At 34.4% G+C, this 25,596-nt stretch overlaps 2 protein-coding genes across 3 annotated transcripts; both read right to left on the bottom strand.

Annotated features, from left to right (window-relative positions):
* Positions 1 to 1,384: 1,384 nt before the first annotated feature.
* On the bottom strand, positions 1,385 to 6,821 carry LOC133875210 (NAD(P)H dehydrogenase (quinone) FQR1). The gene is made up of 4 exons (XM_062313253.1): positions 6,684 to 6,821; positions 2,996 to 3,089; positions 1,900 to 2,162; positions 1,385 to 1,803 (listed from the first exon to the last, which is right to left on the bottom strand). Exons 1-4 carry the CDS (start codon positions 6,704 to 6,706, stop codon positions 1,572 to 1,574), a joined length of 612 nt encoding a protein of 203 aa, XP_062169237.1. The 5' UTR covers positions 6,707 to 6,821; the 3' UTR covers positions 1,385 to 1,571.
* A 13,275-nt stretch (positions 6,822 to 20,096) lies between these two features.
* LOC133875899 (G-type lectin S-receptor-like serine/threonine-protein kinase At4g27290) lies at positions 20,097 to 24,987 on the bottom strand. Of its 2 annotated transcripts, none has more exons than XM_062314171.1 (7): positions 23,603 to 24,987; positions 23,388 to 23,498; positions 22,044 to 22,201; positions 21,739 to 21,949; positions 21,360 to 21,597; positions 21,134 to 21,284; positions 20,097 to 20,616 (listed from the first exon to the last, which is right to left on the bottom strand). In XM_062314171.1, the coding sequence occupies exons 1-7, from the start codon at positions 24,891 to 24,893 to the stop codon at positions 20,329 to 20,331; spliced, it is 2,448 nt and encodes an 815-aa protein (XP_062170155.1). In that variant the 5' UTR covers positions 24,894 to 24,987; the 3' UTR covers positions 20,097 to 20,328. The 2 variants fall into 2 exon arrangements, with proteins under 2 accessions (XP_062170155.1, XP_062170154.1); XM_062314170.1 differs by having other exon boundaries at positions 23,388 to 23,504; positions 23,603 to 24,983.
* Between the last annotated feature and the right edge of the window lie 609 nt (positions 24,988 to 25,596).

Below are 25,596 nucleotides of genomic sequence, written 5' to 3'. Positions count from 1 at the left end.
TACAAACTATATTGGATGCGACCACATGCAAGATAGATATAGACAAGAGGCAGAGGAATTCATTGAATCACATGCGACTAAAAGATTCAGAAATTGGATTGTCTATTGGTGAGGTGTTTGTGGAGCAGGACGAATTCTATTGGTGATGGGAGTTTTATGATGTCCAACCAACGTTCTTATCTTTTAGTCTTTATGTTCTTCACGATTTTCTCTGTTTTAATTTATCTACGTTTGTTTTTAAGCGTTTTTTTTTTTTTTTTTTTTTTTTTTTTTTTTCTGTTCTTGTTCTGTTTTGCGGGAAAATCTTTCCCGTGCTGTGTCACTAAATTTTCAACGAAAGGAATTCAAAAACCAGTTGGGGATTTAGAGCATCTCCCCTGTAATAGCTACCTGACTGCAACACTAGCAAGTTAACCTCTGTCTAACCTCTGTTTGGTTCTCTGAAAAATGTAGGAAAAAACGTCGTTTAAAGCCCAAGGAAAGCAAGAAAATTTTAAAGGGTTCTCCTTTCAAATTGCTCATATTTTCCAAGATCAAATGGAAGGTTGACTTCCACAAAACAAATCGAATTGGAACTAAAACCTCGTTAAAACAAGGCAAGCATATGGGATTATGCCATTTTTAACTTAAATGCATTTAGACAAGTTATGACCCTAAGCCGGTTTGTTTCGGGATAAAATGTTTTTTTTTATAGAAAAATGTTTTTTTAGTTATATTGACTAACAAATAAAAATTAACTTTTATTCTCATATATTGCTTGCACATATTGTTTTAAAATTAGGTAGACAATTGTAAAGAGACCCTCCCTTGTGAGGTCTACCTGTCCAAGCACGGCTTTGGAAGGTTGGCTCCATAAAGAGTTCTCTTACAATTGCCTACCTAGGCGTGTGGTCGAGCGGCTGAATATGGTTTCTGCAGATAAAAAGAATAAACTATTTTACGGCTCATAAAAGTTAATTTTTTTTATTTTTTTTTGTCAACCGAAAGCATTTTCAGGTTGACTCATATTTTCCGCCGTGCCAAGCACTAAAAGAAAATAAGAAAAGCCTTTTTCAGCAGATTCAGCACCCATTCAATCCTAAACAATCAGAATCAACTGTTGGGAGTAACAAGAAGAATGTTGGTCACATGGACCTGAACATGCTAAGTCTGGAACCAATGAACATAATTTCCGCCACGCCAAGCTATAAGAAAAGCCTTTTTCAGCAGATTCAGCACCTATTCAATCCTAAACAATCAGAATCTAGCGTTGGGGTAACAAGAAGAATGTTGGTCACATGGACCTGAACATGCCAAGTCTGGCATTGGCTTTGACACCAATATAGAATCCTTGTCACAATTCTTTGTTAATATTTATGGGGGAAAGAGGGAAATTATGCAGAGATGGACAATCAATCAAACTTTTATCATTAATAATAACCACAGTGCACTGTGTAACACACGATGCATTCATAAAACAAATGCATTATTATTTGCAAATACACAGAAATCCGAATATGAAATTTTAGAACTATAAAATGGAAAAGGCTTTCAAATGATACAATATCTTTACGTTGAATTAATTTGGCAACTTAAGCAGCACCCTTGAGTTTCTTTGCGATGGTGGCAATGTACTTTCCTTGGTGTAATGCTTGCTGCAACTCAAGCTCAGTTGGCTGCCTAGAGCCATCCCCAGCAAAAGTGCCAGCACCATAAGGGCTTCCACCTTTCACGTGCTCCATTTCAAACATGCCAGCTCCAAATGTATATCCAATGGGCACGAATATCATTCCATGGTGAACCAGCTGAGTAATTGCAGTTAACCTATGAAATATACATAACAAGTCAGTTTCATTTTTCCCCCATCCAGACTTTTTAGGATATTTCAGTTAGTTTAATAATCAAGTCGTGGGAACTTACGCAGTAGTCTCTTGTCCACCGCCTTGAGATCCAGTGCTGTAAAATAACCCGGCAGGTTTGCCAGCAAGCTGTTGTGTTCTCCATAAACCTCCAGTTGCATCCAGAAATGCTTTGAATTGAGCAGCCATCATTCCATATCTTGTTGGGAAGCCAAAAACAAACCCATCAGCCTCAGCAAGTTCATTGGGTGTAATGATTGGTACATCACTCTTTGGTGGTGCACTCATCTTCCCAAGCACCTCATCATGTAGTGTCTCAGGTACCTGTTCCACAAGTCAACTAAAGTCGATCAGAGAATTTTGCAATTAATTACAGAAAAATTCAGAGATAAACTGAGATTGCACCCTAAGTCAAGAATGTAGAGGTTTCGACCTTCTACTGAAAACCATTGCTTAGCCATATACAGGCCAGCTGCTTGAGTTTGCAGAAAATTTTGATTCTAAGATGTATCAACCAAAAGGAAGACTCCAAACTTTGGAGGACATTGGAGATAAAGATATGTTGCAAAGTGTTAAGTTAATCGTGAAATATGTTAATATATTAAGCGTGTAGAGATGAGGTTATTAAGACGAAAAGGAACAGAGGAAAAAAAAATAGATAAGGTAAAAAACAAGATAAGAACTATAAAAGATTATATATGTATGCACAAGAAAAGCTAATAGGTTATGGCTCTGAGAGAGAGAGAGAGAAGGGAGGTGGGGGGGGGGGGGGGGGGGTGGGAAGAGCTGAGCACCTTGGGAAAACAGGAAGTCTGCAAATGACTGAAAAAAGTTGGGATAAAGCACGGACAGTGACATTGAATTGTAACAAACCATTAAAACAGGGTTCCACCTCAAAGCTTTGCTTAGTATTAAGCCAACAAGGTCCAAAGTTCTGAATCCATTTTACTCTTCTTTTTTTTGGTGGCAAAACAATGAACATTTCTTTCTCTAAGATTGATTGTTGCTCATCGGTACTGAGTTTTACAATAGCCTAAGCTATAAAAAACATTAAAACTGGTAGTTATTTATTTATTTATTTTTTGGACGCATAAACTGGTAGTTATTAAAATGATATAACATGTAATGCATAGATCATATGTAATGCACATTCTTACCTGCCATAGTTTGGCTTCCACACCTTCAACAGATGAAGCCCCTTTCTTTATCTCTTCTGCTAGTTTCTCTACATGTCCGTACATGGAGTAGTACCTATTGCAGCAATAAAATTTTATAATAATTAAAAGAGTTGTATGATATCAAATCATTACAATAGTATACTTGAGAATGACTGTTAGTGAGAAAGAACTAGAAGCCAAGTGAAACACAAATCACTATACAATGGCATCTAATGCAAAATCTGAACTTCCATAAATTCTAAAATGATAGATTTGGTTAGTATTCAATAGGTGTAAGGACCAAATTGAAAGTATATTAGCACTGGGAAAAACAACTTGCTCACATTGATCTCTAATGGATTGCCAACTTGGCAGTCTTCACACAGCCCGTTACTCAAATTATTTGGTCAGAACAGATTTTTTTGAACTTCTCGGTTGTGTGAAATAAACTTCTTTAAACTTATCCATTGTGTGTATGTGTGTATGAGGAACTTCCCAGGTTCTCTCTCAGATTTTGTGCAGATTAAAATACAATGGAAAATCTAAGAAGCCCTAAAAAACGCTGACCAGGAACTCACAACATTTTGAGTTACAGCATTACCCATAAAACTGAATAAATCTGCCAATATTCCACAGCCACTAATACCATAGAGTGTAGATGATGATATTCATGGCCACCTATAATGCTTGAACTGGAGATAGTCAGGAACTCAAACATCAGAGCTTAGAGCCACACAGAAGCGATTGGTTTAGTGGCAACAAATGAGAATTGTTGGTGACAAAGACCTTTAACGAACACAAAACAGCAATTAAGTGACAATGGTCCCAAACCAGTCGTGGAGACATTAGCTGACTGCATCCAGGTGCAGAAGAGCCAGTTAGCCAACTAGAGACACAATACCTTTTGAAAGAGACTTCTAAAACTTTCTATTTCCTTCCCAATCATTTCTCTTTCACTTTCCTATCACCAATTTCATTTAATAAAGATGTGCTTGAACTTCCTTGTTTCCATTATTTTCCCCCATCAGGCACCCAGACAGTGGCAAACCGAACTGGCCACAGCCAATGACCTCATTTATTGTTCTCTTCACAGTCAACATGTGAAGGGATATAGGATCCTACACCTAGAAACCTTGAGACACGTGGATAAGAATTAACACAGCTAGCTAGAGTGGACATATCCTAATAAATGAAATCCAACAAGTGCTTTCTAACTTCTGAATTGAAATATTTGAGATGATGTCGGTGTGACTGAGGGGAACAAGTAACTGGAAAAGGAACTACATAAGCCTGTTCCTCCTCATCTTGGGCTTTTACAAGAGATCAAGGAACGATTTCAACCATTTCCAATTTCATATTGAGACTTGAGAACATGACTGGATTATCAAAACTTCATACTTATTAAAGAAAAGGGAAAAGAAAAAAAGGAAGTTCCTATATAACATAACTTGTTAGAAGCAATTTGGGAAACTCTATTCTTGAGAAAAATATATGACTCAAGTAAGAAGCCATCTAAGGGAATTTCTATATACTGGAAAATGTATTTCTCTCTTGCTTGCACTCATATGTGTTCAATTATAGGTGTCTGGATATCCCATACCAATAACCATATGGTGTCCTGTTTGAGGTGGTAATTTCCTACATTTTGAAAGTACACAAACAGATAGGAATTCAGTGAAATTTGACTTGGTCATGCATTACAACAGATTTGCAATGTGGTTTCACGAAAGACTCACCAACATTTTGTGAAATAATGATCCAAAAGATTTGAAGTACCCAGGTCAAATGAAACTAAAACTAATTATTTGTTGGCAAATTGTTAAAGGGAGTGAAGCCCTATCACAAATGAGTAATAGACATACATCTCAAAATTGTTTATTGATATGCAATAATTCAGAAAGAATACACTCAAAATGTAGACATTTACAATCAACAATATTCAATTCATATCTCTAGCTGTCTGTGTAGATATTATCAATTAAACTGGTTAAACATTGCTTTTGATGGGTTTAATATGCAACGCAAGAAGTCTGTCTTTAGCCATATTTCCAAAATATGTCCATTTTTTTTTTTTTTTGAGAAATCAATTTCTTGAATAAAAAAGCCATAGTGAAATGTTTTAACATTTTAATCCACCATGATGACAAGCACATTAACACTATAGTTTTTGCAAAAGATAATCAAACATGTGCTCATCACCTTGCTATGGCCATAAAAGATGGACAATGATCTTCTCCATTTCAAATGAAATTGATACTATTCATTTTATGGTCATGATTTAAAGTTGGTGTATCTAACGGTGTACATAATTCTACATCATTTAATTTTTTAAAAAACGTGCCAACATTGACTTCATATATACCATTAGATGCACTCTTTAAATCCCAACCATGAAATGAATACTTTTGAAATAGAGAGGATCCTATTCCATAAAAGACAACACGTTTAATTGTATTTCCTAAGCTATAAATGGAGTCTTGAGGAGATACAAGCCTCTCCTACTTTTTTATGATTTAGCATCAAGATACATTCATTTCATGCTTTAACAAATCCCTTCATGGAGTTTGAAAAATATGAACAAGGAAGGTTTGCATGAATTTGCTCCAATTGCTAATATGTTGAACTGATTTGAAATATTATAGTCATGCACATCCTGCTGCCAACAGTACTCCTAGTTCTAAAATCAATCTAATCAAGTGCAAAAGCAATCATTCAAATTTCAATATAAAATATATTCTCATAATGGATTCATAGAAAAAGAAAGTCTCTTTTTCGTCGATTCAAAGCAGAGACTGAAAAAAAATAAATTAAAATGAAAAGAGATAGCGAGAGTTCCAAAGAATTGCATTGCAGAATTTATATCAATTATTGGTATGATGACTCGGCAATTCTGCTTGTCATTGGCATTCCCAGATCTTGGATTGCAAAACTAGAGCTAGAGGTTAATGGGTCTCCCGAGTAAAACTAAAATATCCCAGATATGTAAGTTTTCTGGTTAAAAGCTCAAAAAAGAGTAAATTCTTAGCACCAAGAAGAGTATACGTGAATCCAGTCCTACAGCCTTTACACTTAAAGGCGAAAAAGGATCTTCATTTGGTTTCTAAAGAAAAAAGAACAGCGAAAGCAGAAATGCAAAAACAGAACTAGCCGAACCGAAATCACTTTCATTTCAACAAGATTCTTCAAAACCATGAGATTCACTCACTAAAACAATTCAATTTGCAAAAACATGACCTAAAAAAAAGCCTCTAAGGTACCAAATTTTTTCTTTTCATTTCAAGCTTATTGTCCAATCATCTTTACCCAATGGAAAAAAGAACCCAAGAGAAAGTCTAAAAAGATGATACGCAGGCTATAGTTGTATTAGAGCAATAACAACTACTACAATAAGAACAGAAAAAGTGGAAAAAGAATATAGATCCAAGAGAAAATCACATTTGCCATTCATACAATCGTTTAAGAAATAAATAATAGAAACATCAAACTGTAGATTGATCTTAAAATTAAGAAAAAATAAAGAATACCCAATTGATATAATCAAATGCAAAACCAAAAATGAACGAAAATTATCCCAGGAACCAAAAAAAAAACAGAGAGCAAAAATCAGATTACTAGCTAGAAACAGAGTGAATATTAGATATTGATATATGAAGGCAAAAATACATAAATAAATAACATTGATACATACACAATATACACTTTGGTGGCCATTGATAGTGTCTTCTAAGGTCTCTGCGATTTCGCTTTCTCTCTCTCTGACTTTTTGATCTAAGATTGGGTAACGTAGATGAGTTGCAAAGTGGGAGAGCCAAAAGCCATATTTATAGTTGCACATTGGATTAGTTTCAGTCCAACTTTGAATTACAGGCTAATTTAGTAATTTTGTTAATTATTTGACATGGGATAGAAACGGTGTCGTTTCAGTGACGTCATCCACGTTTCCACCATCATTTTTTTTTTATTTTTTTTAACTTTACTTCATGTGCATATAAATTACATAATGCCACCTAATGAATATATTATCATATTATATATAAATTTTAAATAACGTAACATTATATATACCACTCAAATAAAATTCCAACCTTGCCTTACCGCCATCATTTTACGGATAAGGATCTACACCAATTAACTATTTAAAGTACTAGCAATTTGAGTAGTTATTATAAGAGAGTCGCTTATATAAAATTTAACTGTCTAAATAAATTTTAAATTATTCACTTCCTTATCCGAACAATTAAATTTCCTATAAATCTTTAAAATAGCAATTTTAACGGCTAATTACAGAACTTCAATCCATCATTTATGGACCTGAAAAAATGGGGTTAATTTTTGGATTAAAATGGTTTAAAGATGGTAGAGTGGTGTCAGGCTCGTCATCAATCATCATCATCATGGTCGTTGCAAACTAAAGGCTCTAGAAGACGTGATTAAAATTATTAAATATTTTTGTTTTGGGTTTTGTTAATGTGCATTCGTTTAGACTTGCCCAATGAAAAAGAAAGGACAAAGAGAAGACACGGATTTCGAATGGGGTTGTGGTTGGGGTGGGGGCCAGTGGGGGGAGATTGTTGAATCTGAACCGTTGGATTCTTTTCTTTTTTTATTTAATTTATTTATGGTGTATCATGACGAAATGGGAATTGATTCTATTGGAGATCAATTGGGTTTTGGGGTCCAATTACGTGAGTTTTGTATGTCACGTTAGGACTGTTGTAATTGGATGATGGCGTTTGACTTTTTACCAAAATTTGTAGTGGAAAAAAACGAGATGACGTATCGCACGCTGTATGCTGACCAGACTAACCATAGCAAATATTCAAACAGAAGAGTGATTGGTGCACAATAGGTGTGATTGGACTCACCTCATGTCTCTAAGACCTTGCGCAACAGTTGCACAACTATTATGCAATAGTCATTTTCCATCCGAATATACGTTTATGCCCTGCCTACAAAATTGAGTGAGGACCAATTTTATTTTTTTTTTCCAAAACCTTCAACATTTGACCATTTTTTTTTTTTTTTTTTAAAGAACAAAGAAAGAAAAACACAAAAATCAAGCCTGCCCGTATTAATTGGCTACTGAATTTTGGATTAAAGTTACATAAATCTTTCACAAATATTTTATAAAGTTGGGGTGGCAAGTTCTAATAGATCTTGAATCAATTTTTGTTTAATAAATAAATAATTATTAGAAATTGTTACACCAGTTTTGTAGAATGTTTGTGTAGTACACAGCGTTACTCTAAATTTGTGTAATGAATTATATCTCCCAAATTGTTTTTTTTTTTTTTCCTAAAATAAATTGGAGTATAAATTCAAAAGGTCTAATCGTTATTCTTGCTATATCAACAATCTTCATCTCTTTTCTTCTTAGTTTAATTTTATCTTTCTTTCATAGTTAAAATGTTTTGAAAGTGTCTTATAGTGTCAACTTTCGTGCACGTTGTTTAGCTAAATGGTCTGCTTCCAATTATATTTTTGAAAACATTCCCATAAAATTTTATATCTTCTCTTCCAATATAAGATAAGAAGCGGGAAAGATAAATTTTCCTGATTTTTTTTTTTTTTAATTAATGATCCTCCTTGTTCTTGTCCTTCTTTTGTTTAGAGCATTTGACCAGAATTTTTTAAAAACAAAAAAGAAAGAAAGAAAAAAAAAAAAAAACTGCATTTTTCATGCCAGCGTGAGACCTAAAAGTCAGCGGAAAATTAGTTGTTGTGCAAATTAGGAATAGTATACAGGATTCAGTCAAGACCACGTCTAGTCAACAAAATCCAACTCACTGGCATAGAAGGTTTAATTTGCATAGAGCCAGCCTGGCCACCATGTGAATACTTTGCGATTGGAATCAACTTCAATCTTAGATTCTTTTCAATTCTTCTCTATTTTTTTAAAAAATAAATCATATTTTATTTAATTATTTTAAATTTTATCTCACAAAAGTAAATCTCAAAATTTATACAGTAAATTAAAATTGAATTTTGATTTTAAAATTTTTAATACCCAAACGGTTATGATTTCATGATGCTTGACATGTTTGCTCCGTGGTAATCCTCTCAATAAGTGCGCATAAAACGGTTGAATTGTTCTGCAGAATGTGTACACTTCTTTTATTTGGGTTGGACAAAATTAATCCTATATACGCCATCATGACCAACTCTGACGTGTTTTCTTAAATATTATTATGCTAAAATTATTGTTACAAACTGCCTATTATAATAATAATAATAATAATAATAATAATAATAATAATAATAAATTCTTTCTTAGCCGGCCTGACAAGGCACTATGAAATATGAAGAATGTAACGACCTACTTCCAATGACACAATATTGTTTGCTTTTGACTCCCCAAATCAGACTTCCCAGGAGGTCACCCATCCTAGGATTGCTCTCGCAGAAGTACACTTAACTGCAGAGTTCTGATAGGTTCACGACCATCACGGCTTTAAAACGCGTTGTGTCATACATGGTGCATTTATACATATAAGCACATCCTTATTCCCAGGCGATGTGAGACGTCACAATCACCCCCTCTTTGGACCCAGCGTCCTCGCTGGCGTCTCTCATTGGGCTTGTGCACGCTCCCACCATCTCAGGCTGGGCAATGGCTCTGATATCATTTGTAACGACCCAAAGTCATTGAGGGTGGGTCGTTACAAAGAATGCTGAAGCTCTTTCTACTATAATTTTGAGGTCATTTTATACTGACATGTCATATATTATGTATTTTTTAATAAAAACAAAAGAGATAAATGAAGCTATAATTTTTTTTATTAAAAATAAGATGTCATGTTAGCATAAAAAAAACCTCAAAAAAACATTAAAATGAATTCTAGCATTTCTAGGTAAATATTATCATCACAATATGCTAAAATGACAGCTTTTTTAATAACTAAAATTAACAATCAGAAGATAAGATAGCTCTGTAACACCTCATGTCCCGTGTCAGATAAGGACCGGTTTGTTATCCTTAAAAGCCTCAAAGCTAGCATTAAGGGCTTCTCAATACCATACCCAAAATAAAATTAATAATATTAAAAATAAAAATAGGTCAAACAAAAAATATGATATAATCCTCTAAATAAGGGATTGTTCTGCAAAATGTCTACCCTTATCTTATTTGGGTTGGACAAAATTAATCCTACGCCATCATGTCATCACTTGAGACCAATCCTGACGTGTTTTCTTAAATATTATGCTAAAATTATTGCTACAAACTACCTATTTAAATAATAATAATAATAATAATAATAATAAATTACTTCTTAGCCGGTCTGACAAGGCACTATTAAATATGAAAAATACTAGAGCTTCTTTTATTGTTATTCTGATGTCCTTTTATATTGACATGACATCCTGTATTTTTTAATAAAAACATAATAGAGAAACCTAAATGTCTATCCTTATTTTATTTGGTTAGGACAAAATTAATCCTACGCCATCATGCCATCACTTGAGACCAATTCTGATGTGTTTTCTTAAATATTATGCCAAAATTATTGTCACAAACTGCCTATTTAAAAAAAAAAAAAGAAGAGAAATTAATAATAATAATAATAATAATAATAAATTCTTTCTTTGCCGGCCTGATAAGGCTCTATTAAATATGAGGAATGTTAGAGCTTCTTTAGTGTTATTCTGGAGTTCTTCTATGTTGACATGACATCCTGTATTTTTTAATAAAAACATAATAGAGAAATCAAGCTGTACTTTTTCTTTATTAAAAATAGAGTACCATATCAGAATAGAAGGACACCAGAAAAACACTAGAATGAGTTCTAGCATATCTCGTTAAATATTATCATCACAATATGCTAAAATAACAGCTCTTTGAATAACTAAAATTGACAATAGGAAGATAAGCTTAATTTGTAACACCCCATGTCCCGTGTCCGTTCGGACACGTTTGTTATCCTTAAAAGCCTCAAAGCTAGCATTTGTAAATCAATATAATGCATATCATGAGAAAAATAATAGTTGCGATGGTAATATGGCACAATAAGTAAGTTATAACATAACTTAAGAAGTCAAGTGGTCTTTTTTCTTTTTCTTTTTAATTTGTGCCCTGTGGCAGCTGTTACTAAAACATACCATAGATCTAATAAAAGAAAAGATATATATATATATATATATATATATATATATATACACTAATGCAATTATATAGGCATCCATCGTCCGTCTCAAATTCTGAAAAAAAGAAAAAAAGAAAAAAAGAAAAACAAAGGGGGATCGAAAGGCTCATAAGGTAATGTTTCAAATCGATTTAAAACGGCCGGTTTGAGATATAGCATTGCATACAATTACGCATTGTATGCTTGGGATTGTGCGATCCAATCTTTGAGGACGTAGAAACACTTGTGGTCGCAAACTTATTAACCACAAGGTGCACTCAGCATGTACAACACCCCGCATAATTATGTGACAATTATTTTAAAATAATTATCGATTTACAACTCAAGAGAACTTTTAAATATTTTAAAAGTTAATAACCCTAGAAATGTCTCTTAAAGAATAAACATATTTGCACCCGTGCTCAAGTGTTATACAAAATTTGTTAAAAAAGGTTTTAAAAATTTTAGGGTTCTTCGAGCACTGAACACTTGATGCTACCTTCGATTATTTGATCGAACCCAAGCCAACAAACGTTCAATGAGAAGAACAAACATTCGCTGATAGTAATATGAATTTCAAAATATGACATCTCAGCCATTTTTTTCATGCATGGCACAAATACAAATTCATCCTTATGAACCCTTCAGTCCAATTTTCAACCCATTTGCCTCTCAAAACCCTAGAGAGAGAGAGAGAGAGAGAGAGAGAGCATTTTCTTGGAGGTTTTGATCCTCAAATCTTAGAGAGCCTCAACCTTGAGGTAATAATCTTAACCTGGACCTTCAATCCCTTGTTTTCATACAACATAAATGCATATACTGTTTAATCTTGTCTCTAATTAACCATGTTTATTTATTTTCCAACATTATGAGTTAAGTTTATATTGTATGTTAAGGAAATTGATTCTTGCATGAGCTTTAAACAATAGAATTCATTTTTTAAGTCAAAATAGTAGACATTATTTCACAATACTTTTACATTAACCCATATTACAGTATTTCAAAATACTCATACATGACTTATTTACGTCCTTTTTAATTTTTTAAAAGCAATGATTGGGGTTATGAGTCATTATGCTTGATTTAAACGTGTAGTTGCTTTTGTAGAGGACCGAATGTTTGATCCTTAGGGTGTTCGATGGTGACAATAATGCTTAATTACGGTTTTAACAGCATGATCAGGGATCTAATATAAGATTGAGATTTCTAGTGTGATATGTGTCTAATGTTAGGGTATCATTTGCAATGACGTGGAGATTAAGATATTCGGGAATGCAGATAAGGGATCAAGGTAAGTTAATGATTATAGATCGGATAAGACTATTTTAATATATAAATGTGGTATTTTTCCTTTATAAATGATGAGATATTTCATACATGATGTTTAATTAAATAATCTATGTTATGAGCCTAATTTATTTCCATCGTATGATTATAATTGAAAATGATAATTGTATTTTTAAAATTGATCATATATTGTGGATCGTCATGTACGGGATGGCGGGCACATGTATAGTATATATATAGACTTAACCCTACGAACCGTAATTTACAATTTACAGTTGCCTTGGTACCAATGATTTATAGCGTGACTGAAACAACCATGTTTTATTGCTGCTCACTACAAACAGAAGTCATTAGCGATGTGGGCCACCCAGGATCGGATCCGGTTGGGCTGTTAGTGATGGATGGTATAAGGCAACATATGAGGCACCAATGTTGTATTACAAGTCCATCGGGACAACGCCAACCTTATCGAGAATGGATTAAGGGCTCAAATAAACCATATAGAGTAAAGTTATGACAAATATATAATTTTTGTATATGATTTTTCACTAGCATGATTTTTGCATTAAATGTGTATTGTCCTTAAAATTATTCTTACTTAGTTTCAAAATAAATTATTTTTCTTTATTGGCATCACCTATCAATTTTATAAAACTCATGACATTCTCAATTTTCAAGGGTTTAAGGAATATGTTTTGTTATTTAAGGCTCATCTCATAACAAGTTTCGTGGTAATTTACTTACTATGTCGTGAACTTACGCAATTATTTTTTCATTTATAAAACACCTCGATGTTTTGTTGATTAGCAGGATGGACTGTTGGATTGAGCATTTCGCTGGGAAGAAGATGTCAAGTGAATGAATTATATAGTCAGGTTTGCATAGAATAGTTACAATTGATTTTTGGAAGTTCTATGTTTGTATGATGATAGTTAATGATATTACGAGAGACTTTTTTGTTTTGCCTCATATCATTCTTTTTCGATTCTCACTATATTTTTACTTTGATAAATATTGTTTAAGGCAGTAAATTCAGCTAATTACAAGTTAATTAGTCTGGAGGCACTATAAGTAACATTCCTTGTTAATTATCTTAATTAAATTTTGGGGGCGTTACAACACAACTTAATGATTGCTATACGGCCTTTATGTAATTGTAACTTCAATATGGTGCACTCTATCCTAGCTTTGATACTGCACTACTAACTTTTCCTTACCCCAAAATATGTGTGTGAGAGAGAGAGAGAGAAAGAGAGAGAGAGAGCCATTAGACAGTGGGCGCGGGGGTTGTCATGTTACTGCCCATGTCCACGGAGATTGTGTTGCCTAGAAAGAGAAGATGGGGATGTGGAGATCGAGAGACAAATGGAGATGACTAAGAAGAAGAAGAAGAAGTTTGTCATCTTTGTGTTCTTCCAAATGTCATGTGACTTTTAAAATCACAATTGATTTAAGTTATTTTAAAAGTCGCATAATATTTGGAAGGACACAAGGAGGATAAGAGGCTTTTTTTTAGCATTACTCCAATAGAACAAGAAAAATAACTAATAAATAAATACGCCACTCACAACATATTTAAGCCATACTATATATTTAGGTTTAATTAATATTATATCAACAATTTATGCATGTGATGATTTTTTGTCATAGGACTTGATCACTTTCACTTATGATCAGCATATTTATATTATAACAAAAACTGTTCCTAATAATACTGTAATAAAGTATTGAACAAAACTCTCTCCAAAAAAAAAAAAAAAAAAAAAGTATTGAACATATATACCATTTTTTTGTTTTCGTTTTCCTAGCATACCATTATATCTTGTGTGAACAAATTAAAACTACAAAAAATTTAAGGTATATGCTTAATGAGGCACTAAAGCAAGACTTTCAATTATCCAAGAGAATTAGTACTGCATTCCTCATGGGCCCTTTTGTCCTACAAATAAAGTAGCTTTTCACATTGTGATGGCAAAAAGGATGGGTTTCCCTTGGATTATCAGAAACCTCCACCTTCCCATTATTATCCTTCATGATTCCCAGATCAGGAGGCCTACTAAAAGGACATAAAAATGAAAAATAACTGCCTTTTGCTTCACGAAACCTACAGACGGTCTTCTCCATAATGTTCAATCCTATTGTCTTGTCCAAAAAGTAAAATTTATAACCTCCATCATTTGACAAAAATTAATCATATATAGTACATTATATTTAGTTTAAGGGAGAATTTTACTGCCACCCATAATGTTTCATTACTTTTGCAATTATATTCATAATTTTAAAAAGTATTAATTTAGTATATTAATCTTTCAATTTACTCATCCGTTACAATTTAATTTCTGCTAAATCCTAGTGGAGGGGTGCCAAACTTTCTAAAATAACCATAATTTTTTTAGGAAGAAAAAGGAAAAAAATTGTAAGGATTTAGGCGTCGGTCAGGATTTAACGGAATTTGCAAAAGTATCCATGCCTGAATCTTTGAAATATATATTAAAAACACATGAGTATTTTGATAGGATTTAACGAAAAAAATTCTAACGGAATATTGATGAAATTAAAAAATAGATACAATAAATTAACACTTTTTAAAATTTAATAATATGATCGTAAAAATGACAAAAGATAAAGAATGGCAAGTAAAATTTTCTCTTACTTTAATTAAGACATGCAGGGCATGCCGTGTGGTTTAATCATAAGAATTCCAACATATATAGTGACAGGAGACGCCACGAGAGATATATTATATCAATTTTGTTTGGTTACGCTTTCTTCTTAATTTTCTCCATTTTCTTTCTATTTTTCGTGCAAAAAATTAACAATTGGCCTAAAATTCAAAAAAGTCAAAACTATTTTCACATGCATAATTAATAACATTTTAACAAAAAAAAAAGAAAAAAGAAAAAGAAAAAAGGGCCCTCGATCTAAAACAGATTAACAAACGTATCCAGTACTCCTCCGCCATAGCTTTCAAGCCGCCCAAATGAGCAAAAGGTTGCTTGAATGCATGAGAGACTTGAAGATGTACGTCTTCGATCTGCACGTCGTCTTTGAGCATATGAGGGTTGAAAGCTGCAGCCGCACAACCTTTGATATGATGCTTAATTTTCATCATTGACTGAAACTGTTGGTCATAATTTGAAGAATGAGGGGTTAGACATTATGATCAACAAAACACATTTAACGGATGATTATGTGTGGCACCACATATAATTATACCATCCATATATTAATTAATTTCACAAATTTGGCTATTAATTATTCTTGCGTTTTTGTTTGACTCCACTTTTTTATTTTTATTTTTATTTTTTCAGGTAGGATGATGCCAGAAAATTGTCATTGCTTACATCATAATTATCAGAATCACATTGATTGATTATCAAATCATTAAAGATTTAACACAACGGTTTATCGGTTAATTAACTGTTGAATTAGTACTGGTTTAACAATAACCACTAACAATAACTGCAAAAATTTAAACTCTTTGATGGGGCAATTTTGGTGGGGTAATCAGCATAATGGAAAGAGGATGTCTTGGATGAGGTGGGATAGGAAATAGGATGGGGTAATTGAAATTAATTTAATGGAGGCATGGGATTCCAGGATTTAGAAGTCTTTAAACTTGCCTTACTCGCTAAGCAAGGATGGAGGTTTTTACAATTCTTTGATTCTCTAGTGACCTGGATCATGCATGAGGGAAAAATACTTCCTGGTTTTAGCTTGCGCAGCTGGGTAGCAGGCCCTCTTTTGCTTGGAGAAGCATTTTTCAGGCAATGGAAGTCTTAGAAAGGGGCTTGGATGGAGGAGTGTCATCTTCCCATCCAAATTAAAGCATTCTTCTTGTGGAGCAAGACTTCTCTATTTGATATATAAAACATCATCTTATCAAAAAAAAAACAAAAACAATAACTGCTCATAAACAATCAACAACCTTAATTACGTATACGTAACTTACAACTACTAAACACTTAAATTCTACAACTACCAATTAAATACATTAATCATTATTAGGCCCACCCATAACAAACATATATGACCACATCTTTGATTGCGAAGAAGATCGAGATGTCCACAAAATTAGAAAACTTGCTAAAGAATATTACAGTTACTGCCGAAAGGGTTTGTGAACCTACCATACAAGCTAGCTTGTGATAAAGTTTCCACCTCAATCAACATTTCCCTCGATCAGTTTCAGAGCCGAAGGAAATTTTGCACGCTTTGGACCCCTAGCTTGATCATTCAGTACGTCCTCTCTGATCACAAAAACAAGCAGTGATCCTATATTTTGATCCTGATCTCAACAGATCACTCTTCCTTAAAGAGTGACTAAAGTTGGAGCCGCCAAATTCGACACACGCTTCACCGCCAAAGCATCCTTTTCTTCAAGTTTTGGCTAGTCATTAATGTCCAAGTTCCGGCCATAATAGACATTCAGCCAATAGGGGTGTAAAGTCGGCCAGTAACCGGCTAATCGGCCAAACCTATTTGGTACTTAGTTGGAAATAACTAGTAACTAGTCCTACCGGAGCGGTTATCAATTTTAGAAAATATTGAAACCGGTTAAAACCAGTAACCAGGTATATATATATATATATTTATTTAAAATTTAAAATAAAAAAATTTAGGGTCTTACACTTTTACTTCCATTTCAACTTAGGTCAACATATTGGGCCAAACAAAGTTGAAATGCATTTTTTTTTTTTTAAGGGCTAAAATAGTCTAAATTAAGCTCAAAAAGTAGGCCTATTAGGTCCAAAAAACCATTTTTTTTTTTTTAAATTTTGGTTTCCGATCTGGATAACCGGGTATCAATCGGTAACGGTCGGTTAACCTATTAACTAGTTAACCGGTTACCTAGTTACCGAAACTGGTTGACGATTTTGGCATATCGGCTATTCCGATTACAGTTATCGGTTTTAGCCAATAATCGGTAACTGTAATCGATTTTAGCCAATAACCAATAACTGTAACAGGGTTTTTACCCTTATCATCCAATGTTCCAAATCAGTCTATAGTAGCCATTATTAGCCATTCGATGTTCAAGATCAATACTCGGTAACAGACTGATCATCTTACAGGGGCATGATAAGGATATAAATCCTTTATGACAAATGATAATTTGATTACCCTAAATTAAAGGATTTATTTATCTTAATTTAATTGGATTTGTTTGTATTTAAAATTATTCAAATCACCTGTAAAGCTCTATAAATAGAGTATTATAAAAAAATCAAATTAATTAAGAAAAGATGTAGCCTATAAGGCTTTCATAGTGAAAGTATGACATAGGCCGAACCACTTCATTTTTGTGTCTTTCTCTCTATGCTTTGATCCCTTTTTGGTGTGTTTGGTATTGCGATTTCGTAGACAAAAATGCGATTTTTTTAAATCAAATTGCAGAAAAAGAATTGCTTGAAATTGCGTTTTTAAAAAATATTGTGATTTGAAAATGCAGAAAATATATTTTTCAAAACCACATGCAATGTGGTGCTTTTTTGAAAATGCACAATTTTTTTAAAAAGCTAAATTGCGATTTTAATGACAAAACTACGATTTTACCAAACGCTTAACTATGTTTTTAAAAATCACGTTGTTTTTTTTTTTTTTTTTTTTTTTTTTTTTTTTTTTTTATGAATAAACTTTTTTATAGCTCAAACACACAACCAACAATCACTCCAGCCAAGTTGGATACAAGGCTATTCAAAATAGAGCAGCAACAACTTCAGACAACAAAAGAAACCAACAAACAATTACACTGCAAGAAGAGGTTGTAAGCCCCATTTCACAACTAAAGTCATACTATTCTCAAACTTCTTCGCCGAACAACGCCCAAGCAATCGAGAACAAACATCCCACTTGATCTGTCTAATCAAAACTTCTTCGGTTCTTAGAAGGTTGTCATGCTCCAAATTGTTTCGATGCCACCACAGATGGTAGACAGCAGAACCTAAACACAATTTGTAGATAGTAGCAAACAAGCTACTACCTTTAAGATGATCAACACACCATTGACAAAGAGAATCCCAATCAACAGGTGAATCCAGAATCAAAGAATCAGCAAGCACACTCCTCCAAATAATCTTACTGAAACTAGAGCAAAAGAAAAGATGTTCTCTACTTTCTTTCTTGACAAGCAAAGCAGAATTTGCAAAGGGAAGAACCTATAAAGCCCCAACAACACATCTTTTCCTTAGTAGTAAGAGCATTCCTAAACACCAATCAAAGAATGAATGCATGTTTAGGAATAGCCAACTCAAACCAGACAAACTTATGCCAATCAACCTCCGGTAATTTGGGCCAAATCTACTCCCAAGTCTGTGCATAAGAATATTTTCCAAAGGAAGAGCGCCAAACCGGAATGTCCTCCCCTTCAATGTTGATCTCAGGAAGTCTACTCTGTATTTGGACCAGATGATTAGACCTAACACTTGGCTAATACCAGCCCCCATATCTTAAAATCACGTTCTCAAATCGCAAACACGTGCAAAACGAACCTTACTTCATTACGAGATTCCATAACTCGAATTTTAGTTGCTTTGGTTGTATTATATTATTTGAGAGAATATTGTAGTGACAGGCATTACCAATTTACCATGCCAGTTTGGGATTTGGGATGTGACAGTTGTATAAAAGCTTGGGCTTATGGTTCTATATAGACTTTGAAGTTTAGGAGGTGATTCTGATCTAAACCAGAGAACTAGGGGGTTCAGTATATAGCTTTGGCAGCACCAATATTGAAAGGTAATCACCTTTGACGTGTTGGATGCAGCTGCTATGGGGGTAATGACAAGGATTGTTAATGCCCTTGACAGGAGGGAAAATGTTTTTGAGTTACGAGAAGGCTATTCATTCGAGTCGTTTAACAGGCAAAACCCTTTGACCTTTCATGGCAATCCTAACGCATTGGAGGGGGATGCACTGACACACAAAAAAGTACAATATCATGGTGACACTACGTGGGTTATTTACCTTTAATAAAAACTCCTAGGATATTAGAACCTTGGACTGGCCCGGCCACTCACATGTGTTGGGGTGGTTCAGATACCTCTCAAGGGTGACTTTTTTTCATTTTTTTTTCCTGAATTTTTGAATTTTAAGGGTATTTATTGAAATTTAGTTTCTAAATTTAGGCTATCTTGGTCATTTCATATATATATATATATATTTTAACGATTTGGACTAACGTACAGAGGAGTTTTTTTTGCTAATGAATGGTAGTTTAAGGCCGTTGAGTGTGACATGTAGTAGTTCGTGGGGATAGTGTGTAAATGAGTAATAGTTGGGGTAAAGGTATTTAACCTTAAAAAAAAAAAAAAAAATGTTAGTGATAAGAAATATAGGTGCAAAGATATAATATGCATATTTGGCAAAAACTGATAAGGAAAGGAAGGAGAATAGATTTGAAAGTGATTGGAACTTTTTCAGATTTTATTCATGTGATAGAGAAATATAGGTCCAAATTGTAGTTGAACATCAAATCTGGTTAATTATTGCAGACAAAAAAATTTTGAAAAGAAAAAGAGTAGTGCAAATGAAGCATGTCAAAAAGTAAACCAAATAACAGTGAAGTCCAACTTTACAATGAACAATATTGTCTATAGTATTGAAACAAGAATTAAAAGAATTCAAGAGACAAGAGTTACAAGAATTTAATAGACATAAATTATATTTATTGTTGTTAATGTAGAAGTAGAAGAGACTCATAACGTTCAGACTCTTTCTATATAGAAATAGTCTTGTATATAATTAAATGAATAAAGGAAAGATATAGCCAAAGAAAAGGTTTTGACATGTAGATGTAGGTCGTAGGTCGTAGGTCAAACCATCTTAATTCTATGTGTCTCTCTTTCTTGTTCTAATCTCTTTCCAAAATTATGTGATGTTACATATAGAATATGCAGAGTACAATACAAGTAATAGAATGATTCTTCATCGAGCCTCTAACAGGGAAACAGTTATTTCATTGGTTGAAGACAATTGATCGTGATTGAGTGATTTTTTTCCCAAAATGAAACCAGGTTCATTGGGTTCAGGCAATGAGCTCTCGCTTACCAACATCATAACCACAGAAGACATGCTGGGCCTATCCTCAGGATGCAGCTGGACGCATAAGAGACCGACATGGATGCAATGCAATATCTCTGAAGCAGTGCAGGAGTCCTCTAAGCACGTATCAATCAGTTCTAAAGGTCTGCCTTCTTTCCACAATTGCCATGCCTAAACATTTTGCAACTTTCTTGTCATTCATCATCAAGTAAAGTATAAATGTTAACTGCTGCTGTATACCATATCTGGAAGCACAGGAATGATATTCGATATAGTAATAATTAAGTTGAATTCTGGAGATTATATTTTTTAAAGGATTGATTGGGAGGTAAGGAATTGTATTATGGGTTCTTGTAAATTTGTAAATACAGCTACTAACAAGACCTCTGCTGTCGCTGGGGAGTGTGTGAGAAGGTGCTCACCGGATAAGTTCAGTTGGTGATTTCATTTTGAGATTTTTGTCGATACATAATTGATTTTTTTGAGCAGCTTTGAAATTGTGAGTTTGAAAATGTAAGTAGCAGGGAGTTTCTTTGCTGTTTGTGAGTTGAGTACCAATTAACTCTAGTATGTATTTTCATTTATATATATATATATATATATATATATATATATATATAGAGAGAGAGAGAGAGAGAGAGAGAGAGAGAGAGAGAGAGAGATAAATGTAACTCTTTCCAATACTCACATGTCCAATAAGGTTAAGACTCTGGTCTGGATGGTAAAACCCTCGGTTCTTCTTTCCACTTACTATTTCCAGTAATAATATCCCAAAGCTAAAGACATCAGATTTTACTGAGAAAAGCCCTTCAATGGCATACTCGGGTGCCATGTAACCACTGCAGAAAACCATCAAGAATGAGACTTATTGATTAGAAGCAGAAAATGTATTCAGCATGCTAAATGATGCTTACTAGGTTCCAACCACTCTGTTTGTATTTCCTTCGGTTTGGTCTCCTCCAAAGGTTTTAGCCATGCCAAAGTCTGATATTTTTGGGTTCATCTCGCTATCAAGTAACACATTACTTGCTTTGAGATCCCTATGAATAATCCTCAATCTAGAATCTTCATGAAGGTAGAGAAGCCCGCGTGCAAGACCGTGGATAATATTGAAGCGTTTGGACCAGTCCAAAGCCTTACCTTTTGCTTGATCTGGCAAGTTTCTCACTTAAGTTAAATCCATAGTCCACCTTGAACTATAAAACAGGAAGTAAAAATTTCTACATTCTATGAAAAAGCCATAAACGAAATTGCATATTTGGCTAAAATTATCAAGTTCTGAGGAATTCAAACCAAAAATGAAGAAGTCCAAGCTCTTGTTGGTCATATATTCGTAGATTAGCATTTTCTCCTCTCCTTGAATGGAAAAACCAAGAAGTCTAACAAGATTTCGGTGCTGGAGTTTAGCGATCAATATAACTTCATTTTTGAACTCATTTAATCCTTGTCCAGAACTTCTTGAAAGCCTCTTCACTGCAATTTCTTGTCCATCTACTAGTGTACCCTGGAAATTCACATGTTCAGTAAGATTACGATATGCTAAATACAATTAGTGCTGCTTTTTCTTAAGGTCCTCAAACTAGTATGTTGCAGGTTACCCTGTATACAACTCCAAATCCACCTTCGCCAAGCTTGTTGTCAATTGAAAAGTTGTTGGTGGCTTTAGCTATTGTAGCTAGGTCAAAGAAGGGGAGCTCCAGGTCTTCTTTTCCGCCTTCAATGCTCTGATCTCTTCTCACATTGCTCTCCATTTTCTCTGATAAGAGCAAAATGGTCTTCACATTACACAAGAATTCAGAATAGGGTAGCTGTAACTCATAAGTTTGGAATGAATACAGAGTAGTTTAGCCAGAACCATAATCTGGTCAAGAGCCATTTAGAAAAGACTAATAGCTCAGGAAAAAAACAAAGAAAGAAAAGCTAATAGAAAACTTGCTCTTTTAGACGATTCCAAGTGGGAATCTCATCTTTTTGATTATGGCTCAAATATGATTGTTTGAGAGGCAAGTTATTGTGCAGGAAAGAAGAACAAGTGTATCATATCGATGCCAGAAAAGAATATATGATCAAATACAAGGGCTCTGTAAGGTTGATGAAATTACAATTACTTGTTTGTAACTCAAGTCGTAGTTGACAAGTTATAATTACACTACAAGTGGGTAAAGTTCACTGATATTCTCTTTTGGATGAATAAAATTTTCATTCCACACAAAGATTACAAAACTCACTCCAGCCAGAGCAAGGAAAACCTACTGGAACTTAAGTTGCTCAGCAACTTACAACATCTCAGGCACTAGGAAAGGAAATAAGTGAGCTTTTTTTCATCATTTCCAACCAAATCCTCTTGCTAAAACCACAATCAAAATACAAATGATCCCTACACTCGATGTTTCTACAAAATAAACACTTCACTTTACCAGACACACCCCATTCAATAATCTGTCCCCTCTACAGAGACTATCACGAATTGTTGCAACCACAAGAAAAAGGCATGTCTAGGGATAGCAAGGGACACCAAATCAGCTTACACCATTCTACCTTAGGCTGTTTTAACATTATAGCTTCCCAAGAATATGTCAGGTTCTTCGAAGGCAGCCACAATGGGGTGTCTCTCATAACAAATTTAACAAAAGACAAACAGCTTTGGATGGACACCAAATATTCAAATCTTGCCGACAACCAATTACAATCCCTTCCCTTGATCACACTGGACAGTTTGGCATCTATTTTGTTTCTGGCATCATTGGTGACCCTAAAACCATGCTTATAAAAAAAGAATACCATCCGGCTACCATGCCTCCATCCACAAAGAAATAGTCCTGCCATCCTCAACTTGGAACTTCAAAAAATTCTATTCGTGAGGGACTTTGAGAAGCTAAAAACAGCTACCCCTAATCAAATTAAAATTAAGGATTTCTGGAAGTTGGAGAAATTAACATTACCTCTAAACTTTGTCCTGCTTTTGCAAATGAAATAGGCAATTAGTAGCATCCCAGAAACTATGGCAGTGGCAACTACATATATCACTATCACCACCGTTCTCTTATGCTTATCTGCCTCTTCATGGTTGGTATGACATACATATCAAAGAAAACAAAGTCAAGATCACTCAGTCGAATAATTTAAAAAGAAGCCATGGCAAGACAAAATCATATACCTAATTCTGAAGCAGGCATTCGAATATATAGATCCTGCCCACCAACTGAAATCTGTCTGATATCGAATAGATCACCATACCAGATGGCGCAGCCACTGCCTCCTCCTCTGACATCTGAATTTGTATAAGCCATACAGGAACAGTTGCCCAAGCATTTGATCCTGCATTCCTTAAGATTCATACTTTCGTTGACCCAAGAGTTTGTAGTATCCGGCAATTTGAGCCCAGAAAATTTAGCAAACCGATCCTTATCTTTATCTTGGCAGCTCAATTGGGTACTGCGTACACATCCTTGAGACCATTCCTCTGGGTTCCATGTTTCTGGTGATTTAGACTGGAATCCTTGTAAACATTGACAGACGGGTGACTCACCAATGATGCAATTTCCATAGGCACCACAAAGGTTGTAATTGTCACAATTGTCTCTTGGCACAGATGCATACAGGCTCCATGTTGAATCTGCTTCGATCCATATGTAGCGTTGACGGGAATAGTTGGTTTCGTTCATAACCATTCTTGTGATTACTGATTTATTTATGAGTTGGTATGTATAGTACACCTCATTCTCATTGGAAACAAAATTGAACTGAAAAACAGGGTTTGCCCTTAACTCTGGTGCGCCACTGTAACGAAGGCCATTCCATGGGCCACTCCTGTAGTACTTCTGCGAGCCCTTCCACATGACTACTTCAGGGTAGTTAGTAAGCTCTATTCCCCAGGTAAAGTCTCCCGGAGATGGATCGTCCAAGTTCTTCCATGCTGATATACGCCGGTCAAGACCTTTCTTTAAGTCCCATCCAAGCTTCATCCCTGGTAACAGAGTATCAGAAGGATAGTCAAAGCTTTGCCACAAATAGTTTCCTGGATTGCCATCTTTCCCATCTCTTAGAACCAGATTTCCATTATCTAAAAGCTGTGCAATTGGATTCGAAGCCTTTTTTGTTGAATTTGCCGACCAAACAACAACACTAGTATTCTGGCTGAGAAGAACAAGATTGCCTGTACTGCTGTTTATCATCAACATACCAGACAAGTCTTTGATTGGGTTTTGTCGGTTTGCTACCCAAACAACAGTTCTAACTGGGATATTCTTGTACCAAATTCCCAAGTAACGGTTGGCGGAACTCCCTGAACTGAAGAATCCCAGTTCAAAGCTTCCTTCACTGGAAACCAAGGTCTTGCCCTCACTGATGGACTGGGATTGAGTCATGGTATCAGCTGCAATGTTGGAGAATCCAGAGAAGAAAACAAGTATGTTGGCACCCATTAACATAAAAACATAAACGTCCATTAGCTCGTAAAACTAGAGATTTTTCCTTAGGAGTGGAGATTTAGACCCACCACAGCCAACAAAAAAAGGGCAATTATGTTAGGTGCTGTTCATCCGTGAAGGGGACCCATATTAAAGAAGCCAACAAAGCTAAAGGTTATGAGATTGGGATTTTAGCATTACAAAGTAATGGTTAATTAGAATATTCTTCAGTCAGGCTTTATTCTATTTTTTTTTTTTTTTGTGGGTTTATTCCATTCTTTATATATTATAGGGTTTACTCGTTTACTATATTGTTTTATATACTGCAATATAGTAAAGGTGTAGTTCATCGCTCTCTCTCCTCTTCGACTGTCTCTCTTATCTCTTTCATACATATTTTACTTTCCTATCATATATTTCTACATTAAGTAAGAATAATCTGTAACGTAATTTTTTTTTTTTTTAGTGGATGCCTTTAACTTGGTTTGTCCTATAGTAATTTTATTTTTAAAGAGTTTTTCGAAAGATTTTTACTTTGTTACCAAAATCTGTATTGATTTCTTTCGCTTATGATTTATTTGGGAATAAAAAAAACCCCAATTCTTTTCAATTTTTTTTTCAAAACCCGGTAACCCGGTTTAAACTCGGAAAAAGCCCCGACTTTCAATTGTTTTTCAAAATGGGTATAGGTTTTATGTGTGGGTCCCACCTGTAGGTCAGCACAGGTGGAACCCACATGTAA

This window comes from Alnus glutinosa, chromosome 8 (assembly GCF_958979055.1).
Source record: "Alnus glutinosa chromosome 8, dhAlnGlut1.1, whole genome shotgun sequence".
NCBI classification, from domain to species: domain Eukaryota; kingdom Viridiplantae; phylum Streptophyta; class Magnoliopsida; order Fagales; family Betulaceae; genus Alnus; species Alnus glutinosa.
Note: the sequence above shows the minus strand (reverse complement) of the source record. Positions and strands in the feature narration are given on the sequence as shown.

Bases quoted from the DNA above. Each gene is read 5' to 3' on its own strand.
- LOC133875210 (XM_062313253.1), bottom strand. From the start codon at position 6,706: ATGGCCACCAAAGTGTATATTGT. The intron at 3,090-6,683 runs GTATGTATCAAT...TTGCTGCAATAG, and splicing joins GCCACCAAAGTGTATATTGT to GTACTACTCCATGTACGGAC. The intron at 1,804-1,899 runs GTAAGTTCCCAC...TATATTTCATAG, and splicing joins GGTGGACAAGAGACTACTGC to GTTAACTGCAATTACTCAGC.
- LOC133875899 (XM_062314170.1), bottom strand. From the start codon at position 24,893: ATGGACGTTTATGTTTTTATGTTAATGGGTGCCAACATACTTGTTTTC. The intron at 21,285-21,359 runs GTAAGCATCATT...GGTTTTCTGCAG, and splicing joins AACAGAGTGGTTGGAACCTA to TGGTTACATGGCACCCGAGT. The intron at 20,617-21,133 runs GTGAGTATTGGA...CAAAATGTTTAG, and splicing joins GTCTTAACCTTATTGGACAT to GCATGGCAATTGTGGAAAGA.